Here is a 14,333-nt window from a genome sequence, read left to right on the forward strand (position 1 = left end):
TCCTGATCGCTTTCAGTCTTAGCCGCTTGTTAAGATCGCTCACCGACTGCCCATGGCGAGAGGCAGGGGGCAGGCGCTAGTGTGGAGGCCGCTCTGATAGCGCCTTCTGATAGCACTTCTGATAGCGCCTGCTTTTCCTTTTGGCACAGGGTCTCGTGTAGCCCTGGCTTCGACTTCAGTGACTGCTTTCATCTATTCAATAATTAATTGAATGAATTCATTCCATAACTGATTATTATATATTTTCCTCTAAGACAGAAAGGGAATTTCTTTCCATTGTGTGGCTTTGAGGATGCTTACGGCTTGTTTGATGTGTTTTTCCCCAGTGTCCATTTATGGAATTTGGTTTTATGATAAGGAAGAGTGCCAGAGAATTGCAAAACTAATGAAAAAGTAAGTATTAAAAGGCGGAGCGTGTCCTAGGAGCTGGCACTGTGGCTCGTATTTCTAAATGTGTGAGAAGCACTAGCAGGAAGTGGTTCTCGGCTGCCGTTCTCTCCACGACCCCCAGCCCCGACTCTGCTTAGCCTGTGAAGAGTAAGAAACGGTGTGCGTACTTTCTGCAGGTCCACCCTCAGCACGTGTGACTTATTGTTCTCTCCACAGGCTGTGAGCTCTTCATGTGGTGGCTTTCTTTGGTATTTTCTTCATTTGTAAATAAGTAGTATTTTCTCTGGAAAGTTATGTGTCCATCAGTAAAAAGAACATGCAGAGTCATCCTGCCCGGCTGCCCAGAGCCTTTAATGCCCTCCACATCCTTCCTGCCCCTTAACAGCTTTTCTTTTAAACTGTGTTCGGAACTCAGAATTCCCAGATACCTCAAACACCGAATGCTTGGAATCGTTCAGTTCCCGACTCTGGGAAGTCAGACAGACAGTTCATGTTAGTTTAGCAGTCGGTACACAGTCAATCCTCTCCCCCCCCCTCTCTCTCTTTCTCTGTGTGTGTATGTATTCTCTCTGTCTCTCTTTCTGTCTCTCTCTGTCTCTGTCTCTCTCTGTCTCTGTGTGTGTCTTTTCTCTCTGTGTCTCTCTGTCTCTGTCTCTCTCTGTCTCTTCTCTGTGTGTGTGTGTTCTGTCTCTCTGTGTCTCTCTGTCTCTCTCTGTCTCCTCTGTGTGTGTGTGTGTCTCTTCTCTCTGTCTCTGTCTCTCTGTCTCTATCTTTCTGTCTCTCTCTCTTCTCTCTGTCTCTTCTCTCTCTCTCTCTCTCTCTCTCTCTCTCTCTCTCTCTCTCACACACACACACACACACACACACACACACACACACACATTCCTCCGCCCCTCATTGTCTCTTTCTCACATGCTGTTCTGAGGTACTATCTGGCTCCCCTAATTGCATCAAAAGGAGGAAGGAGAGTCAGGTGAGATCGGTGGACTCTGACCGGTTACAGACCTGGCTGCTCAGTTTTGCTGCTGTTGATGCAAATAGCCAAGGTCATCAGAATTAAGAATTTCCTAATGAAGCTGGGTCTCTGCCTGGGATAGCTGTTCCCCATGTGGCTGCGATGCTCTGTCTGCAAAGAACCAGTATTCGTTTCTAAATCCCAGGGCAGCAAAATGAAGAAGTGAACCCCACAAAGAAATGAAACCCAGGGAACACATTTTTATAAATAAAATTGACTCCTGAAACTCCCGCTTGTGAGAGCTAATTTTAGGCAACCAGCTCTAGTCACAGATGGTGATTAAGTGTGCTCAAACTGGTATTTACCACCATAACAACTAGTTGCTTAAACATTTCATGTTGTAAATTGTGCAAGGGACAATAATAACAGGATTTCATATGGATGAAAAACTACCCTGTAACTCAGCCAAGAGGTCACGGTAAACCTAGTGCTATTCTGCTGCGATTGCCTCACACCTCGGGCAGGAAACTACTATTGGTAGCTAGGTGCAGTTCTCCAGTTAGAATAAAACCAGTTGGTAACTTCATAGGTCTTACTTTACCATTAACTTCATAGTTAATGTAAGAATCTGTCCTGAGAATCAAAGCACACAAAGAAAAGGCTTTTTTTTTTTTTTTAATGCTTCTCTGTAGCATTTAGGACCGTGGAGTCAGAGTTAGCCTGAGACCTTCGTATGATTTCCAAATTGCCAGAGAACTGCAAGTTCTGAGGTGCTGCAGTCCACCTTGCTGGACCTCACAGCATTTTGGAAGGAAGCATTTGGAAGGAATCTCTGTGCCATGATGGCTGTCCCTGTTGAATGTTCTGTTGAAGGCTTCCTCCACGGTCAGCCACTCTGTAGTGTAAAAGGAGCCATGACTGGTGTGTCCAGCAGTCAGCAGGCCTGTGTGTGCTATTCTCTGTATAAGAACAGGCCATAGCTTCCTGCCTCCTACCCTGGATTTGCATGTGTGGCCTGTTGACTCAGGACCTCTTCTCTCATTTTCTGTTTGAATGCTTAGGCAGTCCTTCTCAGATGGTTCTAGTGGGATGAAAACCCCTGGGGAGTGTTGGAGTAATAAATAGCATCGGCTTTGACTTTAGTTCCCTGAATCGCAGCTTCCCGTTTTTCTAGCCTCACTCAGTGTGAACAGTTGAAAGCCTGTCATGGAGCTGGAGCAGGATCCTCCCCAGTGACCTTGAGTTCAGGAGAGGGCCGAGAAGTAGATATCCTGCAGATGCTCACCAAGGCCAAAGATGAGTACACCAAGGTGAGTCTCCTCTTCCTTATGATGACCACAGTGACAAAGACTGCCTGCCACTGAGGGCTGAGGCTCTTGGGAACCAGCAGGTGAAATCAACATGGCACGATGTAGATGGTTTGCCTTTTAATTAAAGGGAGCCTAAGAAGTCAATAGCCTTCATACAAATTGTATTCCATTAGAGGGCCTACTAGATTTACAGAGGCAACATGTAAACCAAATTCATGTCTTCATTGGTGGGGTGGGCCTGTAATCCCAGCATTTGGGAAGCTGAAACAGGAGGATGATGAGTTTCAGACTAGCCTAGACTACATAGTGAGACATTTCATAACTCAAAGCCTGAGCCCCAGCAACACTGTTAAATTGGTTATGAACGTATAGGGTACTGTGGATCGTTGGTGTTCATACACAGTAGCCAGATGGACCAACAGAATAGGTAAGCCAGAATCAGATGCAATTATAGATCAGGTTTATGGTACAATAAAGACCTCCCCCTCCCACTAGATATGAGGCTCTCCTGTTGGCATCGGTCCTGTTGCATAAGCCCTGTCCTGTCTGTGCTGGCCCCTCATGTGTGTACGTAGGCATGTTAGACATATACAGACAATGTACAGACCATGGGAAAATGGGCCTGGTATGAAGATGTGGGAAATGGAAACAGTAATAAAAAAAGGGGGGGAGGAGGGTTTCCTCAGAATTATTCTTGTGAAGTGTGTCTCCATTTTTGGACATGTTTATAGAGACATAGTGGAGATGTTGTAAAGGAATCCCATGTCTCTTGATAAGAATTAAACAAAGACTTCTGAGATTCTTTTTATTTTTATTTCAGTTTTATTTTTAAATTATTTTTTAAATTTCAATTAAAAGTAAAATTTGTATAAAGCATACAACATGAGGTTTTGATACATACATCGTGGACGGCTAAATCAAGTGAAAGAGCACACACTTACCTTACGTTCTTGGCATTACCGTACTTGTCACTACCCTACGTGCTTAGCAATGCGATGAGAGCACGTAGTCTGCTCTCGGCACCTTCCACAGATGCTTTACTAGCTCTAGTCACCGGGATGTGCGTGGATCCTTTGAATTTCCTGTTCTGTCTGGTGTCTTATGAACATCCCCACAATAGCCTGTACCCCAAAGCATCTCACAGCCACCATTCTCTCTGCCCTTGGAGTTTTGCTTTTCTGGAGTCCACATAGAAGTGATGCCATGTGATCTGTCTTTCTGTGAGGAAAACACAGACTCAGCACTGTATCCAGTTTTATCCACGTATGATCACAAATGGCAGAACTACTTTTTTTCTTTTTTGAAAAGTAAATATCCCATGTGAGTGTGTGTGTGTGTGTGTGTGTGTGTGTGTGTGTGTGTGTGTGTGTGTGATTTTATTTATCAATGAATCCATAGTCATGCATTTAATTGACCCATGTCTTGGCTGTTATAAATGATGCTTCAGTAAACATGGTAATACAGATGTGTCTTGAATATAATGGTTTCATACCCTGTAGTTATGTGCCCATTGTGGGATTGGTAGGTCTTCTGGTAGTTACATTTTTAGGGTTTTGAGGAACTTTGAAGGGAACTTTCTACATAAATTACCAACTGTACTGTGCCAGGATTCCCGTTGCTCTACATCTGCACCAACACTTTGTTATCTCTTGCCTTTTTAAAATTTTTTTTTATGTTATGTGTGTGCACATGTGTGCCCAGTAACCCACAGAAGTCAGAAGAGGGCATGAATCTCCTGGAACTAGGGTTGTGAGTTCTGGGAGCCAAAGCACGGATCCTCTTTTTTCTTTTTCTTTTTTTTTTTTCAGGCTTGAAGTTCATTTATTGATGTGTTTGTTGGACACAATAAAACCACAACTGCTGTTATCAAAAAGTTTCCCTTCCCCTACCCGTTTTTTTTTTGTTTTTGGTTTTTTTTTTTTTTTTTTTTTTTTTTTTTTTTTTTTTTGTCCCACTGGAAATGTCTTTAAAAAAAAAAGAAAGAAAGAAAAGACACAGGTAGACACTGGCAAAAATCCCATGTTGAATAGGGGGAACGGCACTGGCTTTGGCAACATGAAAGTGGGTCTTGAGGGTATCCTGGACCGTGTACCAGCCTGAGACGCCACACTTGGGATGGCCAGACCCCAGTGTGGAGTGGAGAGTCCCGAGGCTGAGGGGCACGGGTCCTCTTGAAAAGCAACAACTGCTCTTACCTTTAAGCCATCTCTCCAGCTTCTTTTGCCTTTTTGAGAGTGCACATTCCACCTGGAGTGATGCGAGGTCCCACTGTAACTTCGATTAGCATTTCTCTGATGATTAGAGCTGTCATTTCGAATCCAGACTGGGCTATGTAGTGACACTGTTTGAAAAAGAAAAAGGGGGAAATATCTAAGGAGTCATGTACACAAGAGGCAAAGCTACGTCTCAGTGCACAGGACAGGTGAGGAAAGTCTGTTTTCTTTACTCTACCTCCTTGTCAGCAGCTGGAGGGGCTAGCGGGTCCTCTGGCCAGCATTTGACAAGCTGTATCTTATTGTTCTGGCCTTGCCTTGACTTGCCTGCACTGCACTGCTCTTAGGAGGACAGCCATCAGTCCATACAGCGACCCCACCCATCACGATCACTCACATGAAGAATGCAAAGTAACACTGAATGGCATAGCAGCAGTACTCTCCTCAGTACTGATGCCTAATGCCTACGAGTTGACAGAACTCTCAGAAGCTGGAATGTAGACTTTTGTATAGGTGATCTAACAGATGGGCACACAGGGGCAGCCAACCCCAGGCCTGCTCCCTAGAGTGAGAATGAGAGGGTGTGCCTCAAGTGCTGGAACCCTTTGGGAACTGTGGACTCCTGAAGTGCGAGGTGATACCTCTCTCTCTCTCTCATGCTTTCTCAGACACAGTGACAGTGCTTTCAGGCCTGAGGCCTTGGCTGGGCAGCCGAAGCAAATGCTACAGAGGGCAGCGTGCATGGCCCTGCTGTATCGTGTGTTTTAACAAACCCCAGCATTATCGCTAGGCGCTTTTGTTATGAATCCTATTGTTAGCAATTGCATGGTTGGTTAGATTAACAGGTGATAATGAGTCAGTATTTGAACTGATGAGGCTTGTCTCGTCTGTTTATAAAATTCTAATTTGTGGTGCATGGCACAAAACACTTCATTTAAATTATCCTGTTTATGCAAGAAGTCATCTATTAAATAAAGATGGTGTGAGCAATTTTTAAATCAGTGGTTTGAGGCAGCTTTACAGTTTAGTTTGTAGACCAAAAAGGTTTAGGTGCTTGGGTTAAATATTTTTAGCAGTTCCCCATACTCTACTCTAGATATGTTATTTCCTTGATTGCTTACCATTGAAACTTATTAGCCTGGTTGTTTTTAAACTGTATCATCTTAAGTGAACACATAGACTTCCCACTATCCAGCAGCATGTGTGTCCTTGGGGCTACCGGATGTTAGTGATGGTATTTCGGGCCCTAGACTATACACTAAAGCAATGGATAGTTGCTTTCTACTCAACTATAGTTCCCATCAGAAAGGTAGGAGAGCTCATCCTTCATGCGAGAAAACTTATTTTGAAATGGCGTTTACCAATCAGATAAGCAAGTGTGCGGGTAAAGTGCGGATGCTTCTTTTATTAACATCAGAAATGAAGTGTTTGAGTTTCTATTCCAGTGTAGGAGCTGTTCTGAGCCAAAGCAGATGACCAGTTCTTCTGCCATCTGTGACAACCCCAAGCTCATCAAACCTGTCCCCGTGAGACCCAGCAGCAGCCAGAGGCTGCACGAACCCACGCCCAGCAAGGTAGGGATCCTCTGACTTTGTCTTGTTTTCTTTTGTAAAACATTTTTATTTTTTAAATTAAATTACATAATTTTCCCCTCTCCTTTCCTCCCGCCAACCCTTCTCTTGTAAACTCTCCTTGCTTTGTCATTCATGTCCTCTATTTCTTTAACTCCTAAATATTATATATTCCTAAATATATAAACACAACTTGTTTGGGCCAAGCTTGTTTGTTATGTATATGTATACTGAGACACTCATATGTATTCAGTGTTACTCGTATATATAGTGTTACTCGTATGTATACAGAGTCACTCCTATGTATATAGAGTCACTAGTATGTATATAGAGTTACTCATATGTATACAGTGTTACTCGTATGTATACAGTGTTACTCATATGAATAGAGTCAGGGCTGGCCACTGGGTGTCAGATAACCAATTGATATGTTCTTCCTGGGGGAAAGCTGTGTTGCTTGATCTCAGATTTCCCTATATGCTGTAGTTGTTTGTCTAGGAGTGAGGCCTCATGGAATCACCCCTTCTGTGTCAGCCTGCCTTCCGTTCATCTCATGCCAGTCTATCACAATGGCTTGGGAATGAAAACATTCTAAATGACGAGTAGATAATGAAAACATGGTGCATATGCACTGTGGGGCGCAATGAGTCTGTAGGAAAAAAGGGAATCATGACCTCTATAGGTAAATAGGGAGAACTAGGAGTACTGAGTAAGGTGGGCCAGACCCAGAAAGACAAGCATCACACGGTCTCTCACTGAGACGCCAGCGCCAGATCTCACAATGTGAGCATGGAACCTGGAGTGACTACAGAAACCAGGAAACCCTCTGCCTTTATCTGCGGCCTCTCGGGTTCTCAAAGAGCTTTGTCCATGCCCCACAGGGAGGGCCTGCTGGCACTGAAGGGCACTGAAGGCCAGTGGAGAAAGGCAGGGCCTTGCTACGCTGTTCATCTGTACTGTCCAGCACTGGCACTCCTGGGACTGTCGTCCTTACCATGTGCTGTGTTCATGGCTCATGGCCAGTGTGAGTGGATACAGAATCATAAGCCACTGGGTCTGTGTTCTTCTAGATTGGGTGACTTCCCAGGCCAGGCCACTGGAGGAGGAGCCATCATGGCAGCACAATACAATGTAACATTTGTGAGCATGCTCTGTACCAGGAGCAATGCCAAGCACTGCGTGCAGCTTGGGGGGCCTGCCCTGGATCAGCGCTGGCCAGGGAGAAGTCTAAGCCCCCAGGCCTGTGGTGTGTGTGTTGTGTGCTATTCAGAACACTGCAGCAGAGACAGGATCCGCTGATTCACAGGGCCCGTCGCTGATGGTAAAGGAAACATGTCTGAACTTTCATCAAAGTTATTCCTAAGTAAAGAGGTATTTTGCAAGGAATTGGGTTAAGTCAGTTCTGAAAGTGAGCATGAGCCAAAAGATATTAAAATGACTGGCTAATGTAAAATATTAAAAATAAGTATTTTCTAACTATTTTAGCTTTATTACGTTTCATGAGAACGTTTGATTTCATTTTTAATGGAGAAGTCAGGCGGCTTTGGAATGGTGCTTGTTTTCAAGCAGACTGTGCAGACTGATGAAGGGCTCGGGCACGAGGGCAGGAGCGGACAGCAGCCAGGCCATGGCATTGTACATACCTACCCTTGCACATTAGATTAAAATACTCATTTCTCTCTAACCTTGGCTTTCTATAGTTCTGTGGAAAGCAGCCAAGAACCTGGTGCTCCTACAGTCTTCTATTTTCAGCACATCTTGTTCTCAGCATCCCTAGATGGACCCTGGCTGTCGAGATGGGTTACCATGAAAACATGCGATCTTCTAGTGTAGAGCCTGATTTTACACCCTGATCCGAGAGCTGCAGGCCCTCAAGGATCACACGCATGTCTTATCAGCAGAGACACTATGGTATAGCAGCAGTCCTGGGGGCAGGGAGGGGAGGATGCCGTGAAGATGTTAGGTATTGCAAAGGTCTCAGGCTTTCCAAGGTAATAAACCACCTCTGTCACTGACCCTGTGTGAACAGAAGACGCCTCAGGGAGCTGAGCTGTGCTTCACAGCCTCCCCTCCCATAGCTAACCTACGTGAACCTACGTGAACCTATTTTTAGACGTCTTTTCTTCCCCCAGACCTTGGACCCTGAGCCTCAACACTTACCTTTGACAGCGCTATTTGGGAAACAAGACAAAGCCCCTTGTCAGGAAACTGTGAAACCATCCCGGACCTTTGCCCACCACCATCACCATCACCACCACCACCAGCAGCAAGAGAAGCTTCCAGTTCATCACGGGGTTGCATGCTCCCTGGCCTGTGAGGATCCCAGGAAGCTCTCACTCCCAGTGGAGAAGCAGCTATGCCCAGCCATTCAGAAACTCATGGTTGGGAGCATGGGGCTGCACTCCCTGCCACAGCACCCTGGACAGTGGCCCTGTGAAAGTGGCAGCCCCAGCCCTGCAGGGGGAATTCTTCCTGGTCCTGTCCAGCTGGGGGCCCCCTGGAATGGTAGGGCTGCACACTGTACACAGAGCACTTGCAGAAGCCACAAGCTGTTAGAGCAGCTTCAAGGTGCCCCTGCCGCAGTACATAAGTATAGCTTCTGTGCACCTGCCAGTCCAGCCGTGACCACTCAGGTGGCTCCAGGCCAGAGTGTGGCCCAGTCACAGCTGGTGTATTTCAGTGGCCCCCTTCCACCTCCCACGCCAGGACATCAGGCTCTCGGGAAGGAGCAGTGTGCACCACCAGCACAAGCGGTGTCGCTCTCTGGCAGCCAGGAGAGCAGCCCCACTGTGCTCCCTACTCAGGAGCTGCTAAGAAAGCTCCAGGTAGTACAACAGGAGCAGCAGGCAGCCCCCCGGCCAGCCTTGGCAGCCAGGTTCCCTGTGTCAGCCCAGGGATCAGGGACAGAAAAGCCCTTGGAAGCCTGGGTCAGCAAGACAGCCAGCATGGAGAAACAGGCTCCTCTTCTGCAGGTAAATATGTACTGGGGAGAAGGCTGCTACAGTAATGCAGTGGAATCTGCAGCTCACTGCAGTGCTCCAGGGAACACGTATCTCATGGGTCTCCATAGAACAGCTGCACAAAGCCCCTGGGGTCTCTGTCCTTCACCTTGTCCTTTTGCCGGGATAGATAGAGAGGCTTCTGTGTGCTTACAGTCTGCCTGCTGCTTCTCTGCCATTTAGAGGGAGTTTATTTGTAGAGTTAGCTCTTTGTCATGTCATAAGGCTGAAGACCAGCCCAGATGTGAGAAAACACCTACTCTTTGAGTATGGAGACCCATGGCGGTTGTTAACATTTTCAGCCGCTCATGGCAATCTTCTTAACATTTTTGAAATGTAAACATCTGGCTGATTCCTGGTTTTTGCCCTGTGGGTTGATTATTGCTTGCTCATTGGCTCGGTGTATGATTTTGAGTGCTTTCTACATGTTAGTAGCCGCTTTACACAGCCAACAGTCTTGCAGGTTCTTACAGTAAGCAGAAAGAGTAGTAAAGATACTATTGTGTTTATTGCCTTCTAGGTGAACACTCTCATGAAGGCCATGCAGGAACAAGTGTACACCCACAAACTGCCAGAGAAGGGAACACAGTGTAATTGCTAGAAATAGTGTATCTTTCTGGGCAGAGAGTTGCCGGCACCCAGCAGCACTGAGGTAGTGAGCCAGGGTCTGTGGACCTGCTGCCTGCAGTGGCATCTGAAGGTCTGACCAGGTCTGTTCACCTTGGATTGCCATGAGCGGCTGAAAACCTGCTGCCTTTAAAGATCGGAAAGTTCCCCCTACTTAGTATATTTATATTTTATTTTATTTATTTAAAACTGTTGGCCTTTTTGACTTGTTTTATCACATAGCTCAGAGTAGGTCCTCAGAAATTGAGCACTTTTTTTCTTAAAACAAAGGCCTTGGGCATACACCATGTATGTTTGGATATGTGAACATGTCAGGGTGTTCTTTTTTATTAAATCCCAGATGCAAGTGCCTTCTGTTGGAAACTGAGACTTTGTTCCCTCTCTCAGTGCAAAGCAGTATTGATTCCCCTTTTAAATGTCTGCTTTTCACTTCTCTTTGTTGATTTGGAATCAGAAAATCAGGGTTAATAATCAGCCTTAAATTTCTACATATACAATTCTCTTTGTTTTTAGTTCTCACAAATGCCAGGCACCAAATAAGGAAAGTGTGCTGTCAGCCCACGCAGTGCTCTTCCTGCTGCTAGGCCTCCTCCTCTGGGAGCATTAGCTCTCAACACCTCTCCTTGGGAGAGCAAATAGGAAAGCTAAGAGAGACAACAGCCTGTCTTCCTCTAGGCCATTTTCTGCCCCCAAAGATGCCAAGGGGATGATGATAAAATTATAGCCACTTCTATGCTGCTTCTCCACTTACTCTTGTGAGTTTCAGAGGCTGGGAAAGAAGATGCCTTTTGTTACCTGAGTTAGAGACACATGGCAGCTGTAGGAGTCAGTCAGACCCAGTTCAGAATGTTGCTTGCATAATTGGGAAAGCCATTTGAAAACTTGGTTTTAGACCCGCCAGCCAAGGAATTAGGTAGACTCGGCAGACAGATGGGTCACAGTGCTCCATGCTCCTCATCCCAGGATCTGCCCTCACCCTGTCCCCATGCCCATGACAGCCTGGAGAAGCAGAAGGCATGCTCTCCATAGATAACGAGAGAAGGAACATACAGGGCAAATGCACAAGTCACAGTCCCTCCTAGGGACAGGCAAGGTGTCTCCTTGAAGATCCAGGGTTGGGAGCTGTGTGCATCTCACCAGCATGTAGGTGATAGGACCTGGGTCAGGGCAGTGGACAGCGCGTGCCGGCTAAGGAAAGCCAGCAATCCTAAGTGCCTGGTTCCTGAAAACTAAAGTCTGGCCCAGGAAGAGTCTCATGCACAGAGGTCATGGCGTCAGCAGGTGGATCCAGAGCTATGTAACAACCATTGAGGGCAGTTCCAAGGGTAGAGCAGGAATAGACCTGCCAGCCTTTCCCACCCCCGGACCTAGGGGTGACTTCCACTGAGTATCCCACTACCACCATTGTGAACATGGCCTTTCCTCTCTGGAGCTACACTTTGTGGGTTGCTTCCTAACCCTGCCTTGTGTGTGTCTTTGCTGTGAGCAGACCGTGTCATCTCAGTGTGTCCCTGCTGCAGTGGCTTCTCTGCTCACACCCCCTGTGGTTTTCACACAGTCTACCTGTGCCCCACTGAGAGAGACTGATAATGGGCTCATGGCCCTAGGAGGCCCAGAACTTCCTGCTGCCTCCTCCAGCCTCCTTCTGCCCCTGCAGAACTGGGAATCCTCCACCATGGCCAGCAGGCCCCTCACCAGGCTGCAGCTCCAGGAGGCACTGCTGAACCTCATCCAGGTAAGACTGTTGACCTAGCAGTGGGCACCAGGGCAGACTGGGTTGTCTGATCCCTATTTGGACTCTCTAGAGTGCCACCACCACCCCCAACAGCTTCTAAACTCAGTTGACTGGAGGATATGTGGAATGCTATTTGTAGCCTGAGATATCTCAAGCCTTCAAGAGATTTGTGACGTGGAGGAATGAGTGAGGCCTCCTAGGTGCCAGCAGCCAGAAAGGAAGGGGCCATGTGATGAAGGATCTCACTACTGGGAACAATGGTAGAGCTCTCTGGGACAAGCTGCAGTCTTAAGCCGTATCAGCCGTGAGTGCTGTGAACACAGTTCAGCTATGGTTGTGAAACCTGCTGCTGAGAACAGGGTGGAAGGATGCCTCGTCAGCCCTGCCTTGGGTGACCCTGCTGTTCTGTGTGGGAACCCGTGAACTGTGCCATAGTAATGCTTACAGGAAACCCCCTTATATGCCAGCGAGATCAGGGAAAGGTGCTTGCCACCAAGCCTGATGAAAGAAGGGATCCCAAGTGTTGTCTTCTCACCATGTGTGCATCGTGGCATAGCCACATCTGCACGTGCACACACACAGGCACACACATATACATTACATATACATGTATACACACACAAACTAAATCCATAAAAATACCAGTTAAGACCCTCTTATTTGTCTAATTCCACAGATAAGGAAACCAAGGCTTGTGTTTGGCCTGGTGCTACACTGAGCCTGGCTGCCGTGTTCCTGTCTCCTCTTACGAGGACCTTATCAGTTAATGTTCCATTGTGTAGCAGAGAACACTCCCAAGTGAATGACAGGCCTTGGAAAGGGCAGTGCTCGAAGCCACGCAGAAGCAGACACCTCCACTATTGTGCTGTAGCAATCCTTGCAGGCTGTCGTGAAGGTGTTTGTAGGCTCTGTGAGCGTCAGACAGCTGCAGGAGAACAGGCCAGCCTTAGTGTTTCTGGTTCTCCAGTTGATGTGTAATCCCTCTTACTGAAAACATTTCTAAGGTAACATGTTTTAGAAAGAACAAAAAGGATGGGACTGGGAATGAATGTCTGTTTGGAAGGAGAATGGCAGTCTGCTATGACAGCCTTGCTAATTGAATTATATCACTAACCTTAAACATGCACTGAGATAGAAATCCTCACAGATAAGATGGCCTATGCGTGGTATGGTCGTGAGAATTAGAGCAAATGCCTGCAAAGCTACGTTGCTTTTCTTGGCTCATCCCCTTCTGGTCACATGACCCAGAGCTGTAGGTTGTGACTTAGCCATTTAGTCCTGTGCCCTCTGGTCTCTGTGTGCATTTCACACTTCTCCATGGTATCCATTTTATATTCCCAATATACTGCTAAAAGTCACTCAGGGCATCTTTGTAGGAAAGGCAGAATAGTCTCTCTTTATTCATAGTTTGAGCATGCCACTGACTGGTGTGGAGAGGGAATAAGTCAGAGGGTGAAGCATTTGAGTGGGAGGGGAAAGCCTCAAGCACTCACCAAGAACACCACTGCGTAGCCCCAGAGTTCCCTTCCCTGTTACTCAGGCAGAAGAGCGCAGAGACTCCCTGTCAACTGCTATTCATTTGCCAAGGCCAGAGACTTCCCAGAGGTCATGGGAAGAACCATGCTAGCTGTGGTAAAGTACCAATGAGCCACACTGTGGGTAAAATCCCAGTGAATGCCCGAAACAGTAATTTGCAGCCAGTACTGGCAGCCTGGAGGGTCTGTAGGAAGGACCATCCAAGTCACTAGCTTCTTCTACCCTATGGCCAAGACACTGTGGCTCATTCCTCCCAGCCTCTCCTGCACCCAGCACAGCTAGATTCCAGGCCGCAGGGCTGCTGGCTGTGCTGGGTGTTCTGAGCACATGGCCTTCACGGATGGACAGTGAAATCGGGCAGCTCTGCCCCAGCCTTGCCTCCAGCCCCTTTACATCCACACGCACAGGCCAACCTGTCAGCCGGCAGCGCAAACAGCAGAGGCTGCTAAGGCCAGCTCAGCTCCAAGCAGGCAGGAAGTCTTGCTCTTGCTACTCAAGTAATCGTCCCTGGCCTGTTGGCTCTGTTTTCCAGAATGACGACAACTTCTTAAGCATAATCTACGAAGCCTATCTCTTCAGCGTGACACAAGCCGCCATGAGAAAAGCCACGTGACCAGCTACCTGAGAGCAAAGACTGAGAACTGGTTTTCCGGGGTCTTCCTGTGAACTGGTGTGACCAAACACATTTATGCCTTTTTAACAAAGTATAGTGATGCAGAGTAAAATGTTTTGTACTATCCAATGTCTGGGGGTTTCCTTCCTTGTTTTTGACAAATCACACCCTCCCGTATACTCAGTACTACAAATTGAGTAGTAGATGATTTTGTCCAGGTCATATAAGATTAAATTTTTCCTACATTTATGAGGCCATTTTAAGGAGAGTTGTGTTCTTCGTGGGAAGGGATGTTCTCAGAGCTGTTTATTAATAGCTCAGGGTAGAGAACACAATTGCCTAGTGCTGGGTTCTGTGTGCCATGGTGCTTGATAACCACCAGGG

General features: G+C 46.9%; 1 protein-coding gene across 5 annotated transcripts in view; it reads left to right on the plus strand.

The window, feature by feature from the left end:
• Dcp1b (decapping mRNA 1B) overlaps positions 1 to 14,078 on the plus strand; it is a 37,858-nt gene extending 23,780 nt beyond the window's left edge. Inside the window, exons 4-9 of one of the 5 annotated variants that reach the window (XM_008763272.4) lie at positions 327 to 393; positions 2,520 to 2,655; positions 6,314 to 6,442; positions 8,572 to 9,411; positions 11,555 to 11,800; positions 13,869 to 14,078. In XM_008763272.4, coding sequence (XP_008761494.1) covers positions 327 to 393; positions 2,520 to 2,655; positions 6,314 to 6,442; positions 8,572 to 9,411; positions 11,555 to 11,800; positions 13,869 to 13,949 — 1,499 coding nt within the window. In that variant the 3' untranslated portion in view covers positions 13,950 to 14,078. The remainder of the gene's footprint in view (positions 1 to 326; positions 394 to 2,519; positions 2,656 to 6,313; positions 6,443 to 8,571; positions 9,412 to 11,554; positions 11,801 to 13,868) is intronic. The other 4 variants (XM_575654.9, XM_003749821.6, XM_063286854.1 and 1 more) reach the window with 4 other exon arrangements.
• The last annotated feature ends 255 nt before the right edge of the window (positions 14,079 to 14,333 follow it).

The sequence above is a fragment of the Rattus norvegicus genome, chromosome 4 (genome assembly GCF_036323735.1).
Source record: "Rattus norvegicus strain BN/NHsdMcwi chromosome 4, GRCr8, whole genome shotgun sequence".
In the NCBI taxonomy this organism is placed as follows: Eukaryota; Metazoa; Chordata; class Mammalia; order Rodentia; family Muridae; genus Rattus; species Rattus norvegicus.